General features: G+C 33.7%; 1 protein-coding gene across 2 annotated transcripts in view; it reads left to right on the plus strand.

Annotated features, from left to right (window-relative positions):
* LOC127289427 (uncharacterized WD repeat-containing protein alr2800-like) overlaps window positions 1-13,996 on the plus strand; it is a 45,194-nt gene extending 31,198 nt beyond the window's left edge. The window contains exons 3-6 of one of the 2 annotated variants that reach the window (XM_051317360.1): window positions 12,187-12,376; window positions 12,461-12,662; window positions 12,752-12,946; window positions 13,744-13,996. In XM_051317360.1, coding sequence (XP_051173317.1) covers window positions 12,187-12,376; window positions 12,461-12,662; window positions 12,752-12,946; window positions 13,744-13,887 — 731 coding nt within the window. In that variant the 3' untranslated portion in view covers window positions 13,888-13,996. The remainder of the gene's footprint in view (window positions 1-12,186; window positions 12,377-12,460; window positions 12,663-12,751; window positions 12,947-13,743) is intronic. The other variant, XM_051317362.1, reaches the window with a different exon arrangement.
* Window positions 13,997-14,548: the final 552 nt, after the last annotated feature.

Genomic DNA, 14,548 nt, shown 5'->3' on the forward strand with positions numbered 1-14,548 from the left:
GTAGCTCAGCATCCGCTGGACCAATCAAAAAGTGCGCCATATATTTTTTGTTCAGAACTTTCTTCTTATGACTTTGGCGGTATTCCGGAGCGATTATCTCGCAAATTTAATTTTTCTAAATTTTTTCCAAATTTGTTTTCTAGTGTAGCTCAGCATCCGCTGGACCAATTAAAAAGTGCGCCATACATTTTTTGTTCGTTACTATTTACTAAAGGCCTTGGCGGTATTCCTAAACGATTATCTCTAAAGTTTAATTTTTCGAAATTTTTTCCTAAATTTATTTGAGTGTAGCTCAGCATCCGCTGGACCAATCAAAAAGTGCGCCATACATTTTTTGTTCGCTACTATTTACTAAAGGCTTTGGCGGTATTCCTGAACGATTATCTCTAAAATTTAATTTTTCGAAATTTTTTCCTAAATTTATTTGAGTGTAGCTCAGCATCCGCTGGACCAATCAAAAAGTGCGCCATACATTTTTTGTTCGAAACTTTTTCCCTATTTTATTGGCGGTATTCCGGAAGGAATATCTCTCATATTTTATTTTTCGAAAATTTTTCCCAAATGTTTTTGTGTGTAGCTCAGCATCCGCTGGACCAATCAAAAAGTGCGCCATATATTTTTTGTCCAGAACTTTCTTCTTATGACTTTGGCGGTATTCCGGAGCGATTATCTCGCAAATTTAATTTTTCTAAATTTTTTCCAAATTTGTTTTCTAGTGTAGCTCAGCATCCGCTGGACCAATCAAAAAGTGCGCCATACATTTTTTGTTCGCTACTATTTACTAAAGGCATTGGCGGTATTCCTAAACGATTATCTCTAAAGTTTAATTTTTCGAAATTTTTTCCTAAATTTATTTGAGTGTAGCTCAGCATCCGCTGGACCAATCAAAAAGTGCGCCATACATTTTTTGTTCGCTACTATTTACTAAAGGCTTTGGCGGTATTCCTGAACGATTATCTCTAAAATTTAATTTTTCGAAATTTTTTCCTAAATTTATTTGAGTGTAGCTCAGCATCCGCTGGACCAATCAAAAAGTGCGCCATATATTTTTTGTTCAGAACTTTCTTCTAATGACTTTGGCGGTATTCCGGAGCGATTATCTCGCAAATTTAATTTTTCTAAATTTTTTCCAAATTTGTTTTCTAGTGTAGCTCAGCATCCGCTGGACCAATCAAAAAGTGCGCCATACATTTTTTGTTCGCTACTATTTACTAAAGGCTTTGGCGGTATTCCTGAACGGTTATCTCTAAAATTTAATTTTTCGAAATTTTTTCCTAAATTTATTTGAGTGTAGCTCAGCATCCGCTGGACCAATCAAAAAGTGCGCCATACATTTTTTGTTCGAAACTTTTTCCCTATTTTATTGGCGGTATTCCGGAAGGAATATCTCTCATATTTTATTTTTCGAAAATTTTACCCAAATGTTTTTGTGTGTAGCTCAGCATCCGCTGGACCAATCAAAAAGTGCGTTATACATTTTTTGTTCGGAACTTTCTTCTAATGACTTTGGCGGTATTCCGGAGCGATTATCTGGAAAATTTAATTTTTCGAAATTTTTTCCTAAATTTATTTGAGTGTAGCTCAGCATCCGCTGGACCAATCAAAAAGTGCGCCATACGATTTTTGTTCGAAACTTTTTCCCTATTTTATTGGCGGTATTCCTGAACGATTATCTCTAAAATTTAATTTTTCGAAATTTTTTCCTAAATTTATTTGAGTGTAGCTCAGCATCCGCTGGACCAATCAAAAAGTGCGCCATACATTTTTTGTTCGAAACTTTTTCCCTATTTTATTGGCGGTATTCCGGAAGGAATATCTCTCATATTTTATTTTTCGAAAATTTTTCCCAAATGTTTTTGTGTGTAGCTCAGCATCCGCTGGACCAATCAAAAAGTGCGTTATACATTTTTTGTTCGGAACTTTCTTCTAATGACTTTGGCGGTATTCCGGAGCGATTATCTCGCAAATTTAATTTTTCTAAATTTTTTCCTAAATTTATTTGAGTGTAGCTCAGCATCCGCTGGACCAATCAAAAAGTGCGCCATACATTTTTTGTTCGAAACTTTTTCCCTATTTTATTGGCGGTATTCCGGAAGGAATATCTCTCATATTTTATTTTTCGAAAATTTTACCCAAATGTTTTTGTGTGTAGCTCAGCATCCGCTGGACCAATCAAAAAGTGAGCCATATATTTTTTGTTCAGAACTTTCTTCTTATGACTTTGGCGGTATTCCGGAGCGATTATCTCGCAAATTTAATTTTTCTAAATTTTTTCCAAATTTGTTTTCTAGTGTAGCTCAGCATCCGCTGGACCAATCAAAAAGTGCGCCATACATTTTTTGTTCGCTACTATTTACTAAAGGCATTGGCGGTATTCCTAAACGATTATCTCTAAAGTTTAATTTTTCGAAATTTTTTCCTAAATTTATTTGAGTGTAGCTCAGCATCCGCTGGACCAATCAAAAAGTGCGCCATACATTTTTTGTTCGCTACTATTTACTAAAGGCTTTGGCGGTATTCCTGAACGATTATCTCTAAAATTTAATTTTTCGAAATTTTTTCCTAAATTTATTTGAGTGTAGCTCAGCATCCGCTGGACCAATCAAAAAGTGCGCCATACATTTTTTGTTCGAAACTTTTTCCCTATTTTATTGGCGGTATTCCGGAAGGAATATCTCTCATATTTTATTTTTCGAAAATTTTTCCCAAATGTTTTTGTGTGTAGCTCAGCATCCGCTGGACCAATCAAAAAGTGCGCCATATATTTTTTGTCCAGAACTTTCTTCTTATGACTTTGGCGGTATTCCGGAGCGATTATCTCGCAAATTTAATTTTTCTAAATTTTTTCCAAATTTGTTTTCTAGTGTAGCTCAGCATCCGCTGGACCAATCAAAAAGTGCGCCATACATTTTTTGTTCGCTACTATTTACTAAAGGCATTGGCGGTATTCCTAAACGATTATCTCTAAAGTTTAATTTTTCGAAATTTTTTCCTAAATTTATTTGAGTGTAGCTCAGCATCCGCTGGACCAATCAAAAAGTGCGCCATACATTTTTTGTTCGAAACTTTTTCCCTATTTTATTGGCGGTATTCCGGAAGGAATATCTCTCATATTTTATTTTTCGAAAATTTTACCCAAATGTTTTTGTGTGTAGCTCAGCATCCGCTGGACCAATCAAAAAGTGCGCCATACATTTTTTGTTCGCTACTATTTACTAAAGGCTTTGGCGGTATTCCTGAACGATTATCTCTAAAATTTAATTTTTCGAAATTTTTTCCTAAATTTATTTGAGTGTAGCTCAGCATCCGCTGGACCAATCAAAAAGTGCGCCATACATTTTTTGTTCGAAACTTTTTCCCTATTTTATTGGCGGTATTCCTGAACGATTATCTCTAAAATTTAATTTTTCGAAATTTTTTCCTAAATTTATTTGAGTGTAGCTCAGCATCCGCTGGACCAATCAAAAAGTGCGTTATACATTTTTTGTTCGGAACTTTCTTCTAATGACTTTGGCGGTATTCCGGAGCGATTATCTCGCAAATTTAATTTTTCTAAATTTTTTTCTAAATTTATTTGAGTGTAGCTCAGAATCCGCTGGACCAATCAAAAAGTGCGCCATACATTTTTTGTTCAGAACTTTCTTCTAATGACTTTGGCGGTATTCCGGCGCGATTATCTCGCAAATTAAATTTTTCTAAATTTTTTCCAAATTTGTTTTCTAGTGTAGCTCAGCATCCGCTGGACCAATCAAAAAGTGCGCCATATATTTTTTGTTCAGAACTTTCTTCTAATGACTTTAGCGGTATTCCGGAGCGATTATCGCGCAAATTTAATTTTTCTAAATTTTTTCCAAATTTGTTTTCTAGTGTAGCTCAGCATCCGCTGGACCAATCAAAAAGTGCGCCATACATTTTTTGTTCAAAACTTTTTTCCTATTTTATTGGCGGTATTCCGGAAGGAATATCTCTCATATTTTATTTTTCGAAAATTTTACCCAAATGTTTTTGTGTGTAGCTCAGCATCCGCTGGACCAATCAAAAAGTGCGCCATATATTTTTTGTTCAGAACTTTCTTCTAATGACTTTGGCAGTATTCCGGAGCGATTATCTCGCAAATTTAATTTTTCTAAATTTTTTCCAAATGTTTTTGTGTGTAGCTCAGCATCCGCTGGACCAATCAAAAAGTGCGCCATACGATTTTTGTTCGAAACTTTTTCCCTATTTTATTGGCGGTATTCCTGAACGATTATCTCTAAAATTTAATTTTTCGAAATTTTTTCCTAAATTTATTTGAGTGTAGCTCAGCATCCGCTGGACCAATCAAAAAGTGCGCCATACATTTTTTGTTCGAAACTTTTTCCCTATTTTATTGGCGGTATTCCGGAAGGAATATCTCTCATATTTTATTTTTCGAAAATTTTTCCCAAATGTTTTTGTGTGTAGCTCAGCATCCGCTGGACCAATCAAAAAGTGCGTTATACATTTTTTGTTCGGAACTTTCTTCTAATGACTTTGGCGGTATTCCGGAGCGATTATCTCGCAAATTTAATTTTTCTAAATTTTTTCCTAAATTTATTTGAGTGTAGCTCAGCATCCGCTGGACCAATCAAAAAGTGCGCCATACATTTTTTGTTCGAAACTTTTTCCCTATTTTATTGGCGGTATTCCGGAAGGAATATCTCTCATATTTTATTTTTCGAAAATTTTACCCAAATGTTTTTGTGTGTAGCTCAGCATCCGCTGGACCAATCAAAAAGTGAGCCATATATTTTTTGTTCAGAACTTTCTTCTTATGACTTTGGCGGTATTCCGGAGCGATTATCTCGCAAATTTAATTTTTCTAAATTTTTTCCAAATTTGTTTTCTAGTGTAGCTCAGCATCCGCTGGACCAATCAAAAAGTGCGCCATACATTTTTTGTTCGCTACTATTTATTAAAGGCATTGGCGGTATTCCTAAACGATTATCTCTAAAGTTTAATTTTTCGAAATTTTTTCCTAAATTTATTTGAGTGTAGCTCAGCATCCGCTGGACCAATCAAAAAGTGCGCCATACATTTTTTGTTCGCTACTATTTACTAAAGGCTTTGGCGGTATTCCTGAACGATTATCTCTAAAATTTAATTTTTCGAAATTTTTTCCTAAATTTATTTGAGTGTAGCTCAGCATCCGCTGGACCAATCAAAAAGTGCGCCATACATTTTTTGTTCGAAACTTTTTCCCTATTTTATTGGCGGTATTCCGGAAGGAATATCTCTCATATTTTATTTTTCGAAAATTTTTCCCAAATGTTTTTGTGTGTAGCTCAGCATCCGCTGGACCAATCAAAAAGTGCGCCATATATTTTTTGTCCAGAACTTTCTTCTTATGACTTTGGCGGTATTCCGGAGCGATTATCTCGCAAATTTAATTTTTCTAAATTTTTTCCAAATTTGTTTTCTAGTGTAGCTCAGCATCCGCTGGACCAATCAAAAAGTGCGCCATACATTTTTTGTTCGCTACTATTTACTAAAGGCATTGGCGGTATTCCTAAACGATTATCTCTAAAGTTTAATTTTTCGAAATTTTTTCCTAAATTTATTTGAGTGTAGCTCAGCATCCGCTGGACCAATCAAAAAGTGCGCCATACATTTTTTGTTCGAAACTTTTTCCCTATTTTATTGGCGGTATTCCGGAAGGAATATCTCTCATATTTTATTTTTCGAAAATTTTACCCAAATGTTTTTGTGTGTAGCTCAGCATCCGCTGGACCAATCAAAAAGTGCGCCATACATTTTTTGTTCGCTACTATTTACTAAAGGCTTTGGCGGTATTCCTGAACGATTATCTCTAAAATTTAATTTTTCGAAATTTTTTCCTAAATTTATTTGAGTGTAGCTCAGCATCCGCTGGACCAATCAAAAAGTGCGCCATACATTTTTTGTTCGAAACTTTTTCCCTATTTTATTGGCGGTATTCCTGAACGATTATCTCTAAAATTTAATTTTTCGAAATTTTTTCCTAAATTTATTTGAGTGTAGCTCAGCATCCGCTGGACCAATCAAAAAGTGCGTTATACATTTTTTGTTCGGAACTTTCTTCTAATGACTTTGGCGGTATTCCGGAGCGATTATCTCGCAAATTTAATTTTTCTAAATTTTTTTCTAAATTTATTTGAGTGTAGCTCAGAATCCGCTGGACCAATCAAAAAGTGCGCCATACATTTTTTGTTCAGAACTTTCTTCTAATGACTTTGGCGGTATTCCGGCGCGATTATCTCGCAAATTAAATTTTTCTAAATTTTTTCCAAATTTGTTTTCTAGTGTAGCTCAGCATCCGCTGGACCAATCAAAAAGTGCGCCATATATTTTTTGTTCAGAACTTTCTTCTAATGACTTTAGCGGTATTCCGGAGCGATTATCGCGCAAATTTAATTTTTCTAAATTTTTTCCAAATTTGTTTTCTAGTGTAGCTCAGCATCCGCTGGACCAATCAAAAAGTGCGCCATACATTTTTTGTTCAAAACTTTTTTCCTATTTTATTGGCGGTATTCCGGAAGGAATATCTCTCATATTTTATTTTTCGAAAATTTTACCCAAATGTTTTTGTGTGTAGCTCAGCATCCGCTGGACCAATCAAAAAGTGCGCCATATATTTTTTGTTCAGAACTTTCTTCTAATGACTTTGGCAGTATTCCGGAGCGATTATCTCGCAAATTTAATTTTTCTAAATTTTTTCCAAATGTTTTTGTGTGTAGCTCAGCATCCGCTGGACCAATCAAAAAGTGCGCCATACGATTTTTGTTCGAAACTTTTTCCCTATTTTATTGGCGGTATTCCTGAACGATTATCTCTAAAATTTAATTTTTCGAAATTTTTTCCTAAATTTATTTGAGTGTAGCTCAGCATCCGCTGGACCAATCAAAAAGTGCGCCATACATTTTTTGTTCGAAACTTTTTCCCTATTTTATTGGCGGTATTCCGGAAGGAATATCTCTCATATTTTATTTTTCGAAAATTTTTCCCAAATGTTTTTGTGTGTAGCTCAGCATCCGCTGGACCAATCAAAAAGTGCGTTATACATTTTTTGTTCGGAACTTTCTTCTAATGACTTTGGCGGTATTCCGGAGCGATTATCTCGCAAATTTAATTTTTCTAAATTTTTTCCTAAATTTATTTGAGTGTAGCTCAGCATCCGCTGGACCAATCAAAAAGTGCGCCATACATTTTTTGTTCGAAACTTTTTCCCTATTTTATTGGCGGTATTCCGGAAGGAATATCTCTCATATTTTATTTTTCGAAAATTTTACCCAAATGTTTTTGTGTGTAGCTCAGCATCCGCTGGACCAATCAAAAAGTGAGCCATATATTTTTTGTTCAGAACTTTCTTCTTATGACTTTGGCGGTATTCCGGAGCGATTATCTCGCAAATTTAATTTTTCTAAATTTTTTCCAAATTTGTTTTCTAGTGTAGCTCAGCATCCGCTGGACCAATCAAAAAGTGCGCCATACATTTTTTGTTCGCTACTATTTACTAAAGGCATTGGCGGTATTCCTAAACGATTATCTCTAAAGTTTAATTTTTCGAAATTTTTTCCTAAATTTATTTGAGTGTAGCTCAGCATCCGCTGGACCAATCAAAAAGTGCGCCATACATTTTTTGTTCGCTACTATTTACTAAAGGCTTTGGCGGTATTCCTGAACGATTATCTCTAAAATTTAATTTTTCGAAATTTTTTCCTAAATTTATTTGAGTGTAGCTCAGCATCCGCTGGACCAATCAAAAAGTGCGCCATACATTTTTTGTTCGAAACTTTTTCCCTATTTTATTGGCGGTATTCCGGAAGGAATATCTCTCATATTTTATTTTTCGAAAATTTTTCCCAAATGTTTTTGTGTGTAGCTCAGCATCCGCTGGAGCAATCAAAAAGTGCGCCATATATTTTTTGTCCAGAACTTTCTTCTTATGACTTTGGCGGTATTCCGGAGCGATTATCTCGCAAATTTAATTTTTCTAAATTTTTTCCAAATTTGTTTTCTAGTGTAGCTCAGCATCCGCTGGACCAATCAAAAAGTGCGCCATACATTTTTTGTTCGCTACTATTTACTAAAGGCATTGGCGGTATTCCTAAACGATTATCTCTAAAGTTTAATTTTTCGAAATTTTTTCCTAAATTTATTTGAGTGTAGCTCAGCATCCGCTGGACCAATCAAAAAGTGCGCCATACATTTTTTGTTCGAAACTTTTTCCCTATTTTATTGGCGGTATTCCGGAAGGAATATCTCTCATATTTTATTTTTCGAAAATTTTACCCAAATGTTTTTGTGTGTAGCTCAGCATCCGCTGGACCAATCAAAAAGTGCGCCATACATTTTTTGTTCGCTACTATTTACTAAAGGCTTTGGCGGTATTCCTGAACGATTATCTCTAAAATTTAATTTTTCGAAATTTTTTCCTAAATTTATTTGAGTGTAGCTCAGCATCCGCTGGACCAATCAAAAAGTGCGCCATACATTTTTTGTTCGAAACTTTTTCCCTATTTTATTGGCGGTATTCCTGAACGATTATCTCTAAAATTTAATTTTTCGAAATTTTTTCCTAAATTTATTTGAGTGTAGCTCAGCATCCGCTGGACCAATCAAAAAGTGCGTTATACATTTTTTGTTCGGAACTTTCTTCTAATGACTTTGGCGGTATTCCGGAGCGATTATCTCGCAAATTTAATTTTTCTAAATTTTTTTCTAAATTTATTTGAGTGTAGCTCAGAATCCGCTGGACCAATCAAAAAGTGCGCCATACATTTTTTGTTCAGAACTTTCTTCTAATGACTTTGGCGGTATTCCGGCGCGATTATCTCGCAAATTAAATTTTTCTAAATTTTTTCCAAATTTGTTTTCTAGTGTAGCTCAGCATCCGCTGGACCAATCAAAAAGTGCGCCATATATTTTTTGTTCAGAACTTTCTTCTAATGACTTTAGCGGTATTCCGGAGCGATTATCGCGCAAATTTAATTTTTCTAAATTTTTTCCAAATTTGTTTTCTAGTGTAGCTCAGCATCCGCTGGACCAATCAAAAAGTGCGCCATACATTTTTTGTTCAAAACTTTTTTCCTATTTTATTGGCGGTATTCCGGAAGGAATATCTCTCATATTTTATTTTTCGAAAATTTTACCCAAATGTTTTTGTGTGTAGCTCAGCATCCGCTGGACCAATCAAAAAGTGCGCCATATATTTTTTGTTCAGAACTTTCTTCTAATGACTTTGGCAGTATTCCGGAGCGATTATCTCGCAAATTTAATTTTTCTAAATTTTTTCCAAATGTTTTTGTGTGTAGCTCAGCATCCGCTGGACCAATCAAAAAGTGCGCCATATATTTTTTGTTCAGAACTTTCTTCTTATGACTTTGGCGGTATTCCGGAGCGATTATCTCGCAAATTTAATTTTTCTAAATTTTTTCCAAATTTGTTTTCTAGTGTAGCTCAGCATCCGCTGGACCAATCAAAAAGTGCGCCATACATTTTTTGTTCAAAACTTTTTCCCTATTTTATTGGCGGTATTCCGGAAGGAATATCTCTCATATTTTATTTTTCGAAAATTTTACCCAAATGTTTTTGTGTGTAGCTCAGCATCCGCTGGACCAATCAAAAAGTGCGCCATATATTTTTTGTTCAGAACTTTCTTCTAATGACTTTGGCGGTATTCCGGAGCGATTATCTCGCAAATTTAATTTTTCTAAATTTTTTCCAAATTTGTTTTCTAGTGTAGCTCAGCATCCGCTGGACCAATCAAAAAGTGCGCCATACATTTTTTGTTCGCTACTATTTACTAAAGGCTTTGGCGGTATTCCTGAACGATTATCTCTAAAATTTAATTTTTCGAAATTTTTTCCTAAATTTATTTGAGTGTAGCTCAGCATCCGCTGGACCAATCTAAAAGTGCGCCATACATTTTTTGATTGAAACTTTCTTTTAATGACTTTGGCGGTATTGCGGAGCGATTATCTCGCAAATTTAATTTTTCTAAATTTTTTCCAAATTTGTTTTCTAGTGTAGCTCAGCATCCGCTGGACCAATCAAAAAGTGCGCCATACATTTTTCGTTCAGAACTTTCTTCTAATGACTTTGGCGGTATTGCGGAGCGATTATCTCGAAAATTTTTCCAAAATGTTTTTGTGTGTAGCTCAGCATCCGCTGGACCAATCAAAAAGTGCGCCATACAATTTTTGTTCAGAACTTTCTTCTAATGACTTTGGCGGTATTCCGGAGCGATTATCTCGCAAATTTGATTTTTCTAAATTTTTTCCAAATTTGTTTTCTAGTGTAGCTCAGCATCCGCTGGACCAATCAAAAAGTGCGCCATACATTTTTTGTTCAAAACTTTTTCCCTATTTTATTGGCGGTATTCCGGAAGGAATATCTCTCATATTTTATTTTTCGAAAATTTTACCCAAATGTTTTTGTGTGTAGCTCAGCATCCGCTGGACCAATCAAAAAGTGCGCCATATATTTTTTGTTCAGAACTTTCTTCTAATGACTTTGGCGGTATTCCGGAGCGATTATCTCGCAAATTTAATTTTTCTAAATTTTTTCCAAATTTGTTTTCTAGTGTAGCTCAGCATCCGCTGGACCAATCAAAAAGTGCGCCATACATTTTTTGTTCGCTACTATTTACTAAAGGCTTTGGCGGTATTCCTGAACGATTATCTCTAAAATTTAATTTTTCGAAATTTTTTCCTAAATTTATTTGAGTGTAGCTCAGCATCCGCTGGACCAATCTAAAAGTGCGCCATACATTTTTTGATTGAAACTTTCTTTTAATGACTTTGGCGGTATTGCGGAGCGATTATCTCGCAAATTTAATTTTTCTAAATTTTTTCCAAATTTGTTTTCTAGTGTAGCTCAGCATCCGCTGGACCAATCAAAAAGTGCGCCATACATTTTTCGTTCAGAACTTTCTTCTAATGACTTTGGCGGTATTGCGGAGCGATTATCTCGAAAATTTTTCCAAAATGTTTTTGTGTGTAGCTCAGCATCCGCTGGACCAATCAAAAAGTGCGCCATACAATTTTTGTTCAGAACTTTCTTCTAATGACTTTGGCGGTATTCCGGAGCGATTATCTCGCAAATTTGATTTTTCTAAATTTTTTCCAAATTTGTTTTCTAGTGTAGCTCAGCATCCGCTGGACCAATCAAAAAGTGCGCCATACATTTTTTGTTCAGAACTTTTTTCTAATGTCTTTGGCGGTATTCCGGAGCGATTATCTCGTAAATTTAATTTTTTGAAAATTTTTCAAAAATGTTTTTGTGTGTAGCTCAGCATCCGCTGGACCAATCTAAAAGTGCGCTATACATTTTTTGTTCAGAACTTTCTTCTAATGTCTTTGGCGGTATTCCGGAGCGATTATCTCGCAAATTTAATTTTTCTAAATTTTTTCCTAAATTTATTTGAGTGTAGCTCAGCATCCGCTGGACCAATGAAAAAGTGCGCCATACATTTTTTGTTCAGAACTTTCTTCTAATGACTTTGGCGGTATTGCGGAGCGATTATCTCGCAAATTTAATTTTTCTAAATTTTTTCCAAATTTGTTTTTTAGTGTAGCTCAGCATCCGCTGGACCAATCAAAAAGTGCGCCATACATTTTTTGTTCGGAACTTTTTGCCTTTTTTTTTGGCGGTATTCCCTAGCGGTTATCTCGCAAATTTTATTTTTCGAAAATTTTTTCCACGATTTTTTGAGTGTAGCTCAGCATCCGCTGGACCAATCAAAAAGTGCCCCACACATTTTTTGTTCGAAACTTTTTGACTATTTTTTTGGCGGTGTTCCCGAACGATTATCTCGCAAATTTAATTTTTTGAAAATTTTTCCAAAATATTTTTAAGTGTAGCTCAGCATAGTAGGTATGTTTACATAAAATTTAGAAAAATTTTTGAAATATTAAATTTTTGAGATATTCGCTCTGAAATATCACCAAAGTTTTAACCTGGAATTTGTCTAGAATAAATGTGTTTGGCCTACTTTTTTATTTGATCATCGGATTTTGAGTTAGGTCAAAAGAATTTTTGGATTCTTCGAACAATTTTTGATTTTTTCATATAAGAGACTTGGGGATTGAGGTAGATATCTGTGGTATTTGTTTGATATTTTAATGAGGTTAAAATTTATTTTTTTTTAAATGTATTAATTATGTTAATTTAATGATACAATTTTAGATTGCAATGGTTGTGTTAAAAACTGGCATTATCCATCCGGACAGTGTCTTTACACTATTAGAGAAAATAGACAAGCTCTTGGTTTAGCCTATCACCCTCAGTTGCCTAAATTTGTTACAGTGGGAGATGACACTAAAGTTATTCTATATGACGAGGAAACAAAAACAATGGAAAGAATCTTTCAATCTAGGTTTGCATTACTTATGACAAATTTTTAGCTTTATTTTTATTATAGAAAAAATCTCAAAAAAAATTACACTGTTTATGTTTACAGTGGAACACCAGAGTTTATGAACGGTCATAAATCACGAGTTTTTTCTGCTTGTTTTAATCCCTCATCCAATCATGAACTTGTGAGCGGTGGATGGGACGATACAATTCAGTTTTGGGACATCAGACAACCCTTTTCTCAACGTTATATTGGTGGTGTTCATATTTGCGGTGAAGCCATAGACATTAGTCAAAATGGAAAAGAGGTTTCTTTTTTAAATCTATAGAAGAAAAATAATAAACCCAACTTTAATTTTCACACGAGAGGTATTAATCGTACGTTTAAAATTTTTAGATATTAACTTGCTCCTGGCAGGAAAAAAATCCGCTTCAATTATGGGATTATTCGTCTGGAAAACTTATTGCCAATTTGCAGCCAGATGCTTTTGAAAGTTATTTATATGCTGGAAAATTTATCAACAGCAAATACTATGTATGTGGAGGTTCTGATAACAATTATATCAGAATTGTTGATCGACAAATGCATTTGGTAAATTAAACATTTTTTATATATAAAATTTAAGGAAGTTCTCTCGCAAACAGAAATGACGAAGAGTTAATTATCAAACTTGATAAACTGATAGATAATGGTTTAAAGAAGATGTAGTTAAATTTTTAGAGGTCTAAGTGGATTTTGACAAAAGATATAAATAATTTTCTCTTTTCACATTTAACACGGGTTCTTATGGGAAATTGAATTTTTTGGTCTGAAATCTCAAATTGTGAAAAATCTGACGAAAAGATATTACTGGAACTTTATATACATAATGTTTAATAGCCAATGTTCACTTACTTTTAATAAAATTGATCAGACCTGGCTTAGGAGACTCACAATTAATTATTTTGTCTAAAAAAACACCGTATTTTGACAATCAGAAATTACTTAGCACAACGCTTGGCAACGTTGCGTCTTGTAGGTTAGGTATAGAAAAAGCGCGAAATTTGAAAGTAATATAAGTAGTATATACATATAATAGTATATTCTTCAAAGATTCATAATAATGAATAATAATTTGAATTTGCTTATAAAAAATTAAGATTTTTAAAATAATAAATTATTATTATTATTATTTAACGAAAATAAATCAAACAATAGCAGACGACACGAAACGGAACGGGGGAAATATAATCCAACGTTGCCAAGCGTTGAGCTAGTACTACGTGATACAAATGAAAACTTAAATGGGCATTGATTTGACTGACGTTGGAGGGGGAGAACTTCCTTAATCGTAAATATACAATTAGTTTATAATTTAAAAATATATTTATCAAAATCTGCTATTATAGACTATATGTGGAGTCAGAAATTTACCTGGAGGAGTTTATTCAATAGATATTGGACCAATGTCAGGAAGAAAAACAAAGTCGAGCAATTTGCCAAGAATTACATTTTGTAGCGGGAAAACTGTTTATGAATTAGAATCAACTTAAAATCAACTTTTCATCAAAATTTGTAATAAATGATTAATATTTGTTTCTTTCTCACTAAAACTCACTCTATTACCACTAATAATATCAAAATTAAATTGATTTAAACGTTTCTGATGGAAACAGAATTTACTATTACTAATTATAGCCTTTTTTACATCTGGGACTAGAATTATACGTAATTAAAAAAAATTAATTTAAAAATTTTGTTTTTAATTTAAAATTAAAATAATAATTTTACTATTTGAATAGTTTTTTTTACTGAATTTTACAGTTGATTTAACCGTTTTTACATAGTTGTCTCAACTACTTTTTGTCAATAGGCGCCTCCGGGAACTATGAAAATTAGTTACTGCAACCTAATGAAACAGTTAATTTGACTGACAAAAAATCATTGAAATAACTTCTTTATTTAGTTATAAATTTACTGTAAAAGTGGTAATTTTTACTAAACTTTACATTTAATCTGCCAATTATTTTTACATAGTTGTTTCAACTACTGTTTGTTCATAGGCGCCTCCTGGAACTAGGTGAAATAGTTAAAATTTAGTCAAATTTAGCATGAATTTTTTTAAGTGTAATAAAGAAAATTTTACACCAATTTCTTAATTACAAAAACATTAGAAGCAATCTATCAAAAAATAAATAATTTGATAATTTTTAT

This window comes from Leptopilina boulardi, unplaced genomic scaffold (genome assembly GCF_019393585.1).
Source record: "Leptopilina boulardi isolate dan_hultmark-lab unplaced genomic scaffold, ZJU_Lbou_2.1 LbouV2_408, whole genome shotgun sequence".
NCBI lineage: Eukaryota > Metazoa > Arthropoda > Insecta > Hymenoptera > Figitidae > Leptopilina > Leptopilina boulardi.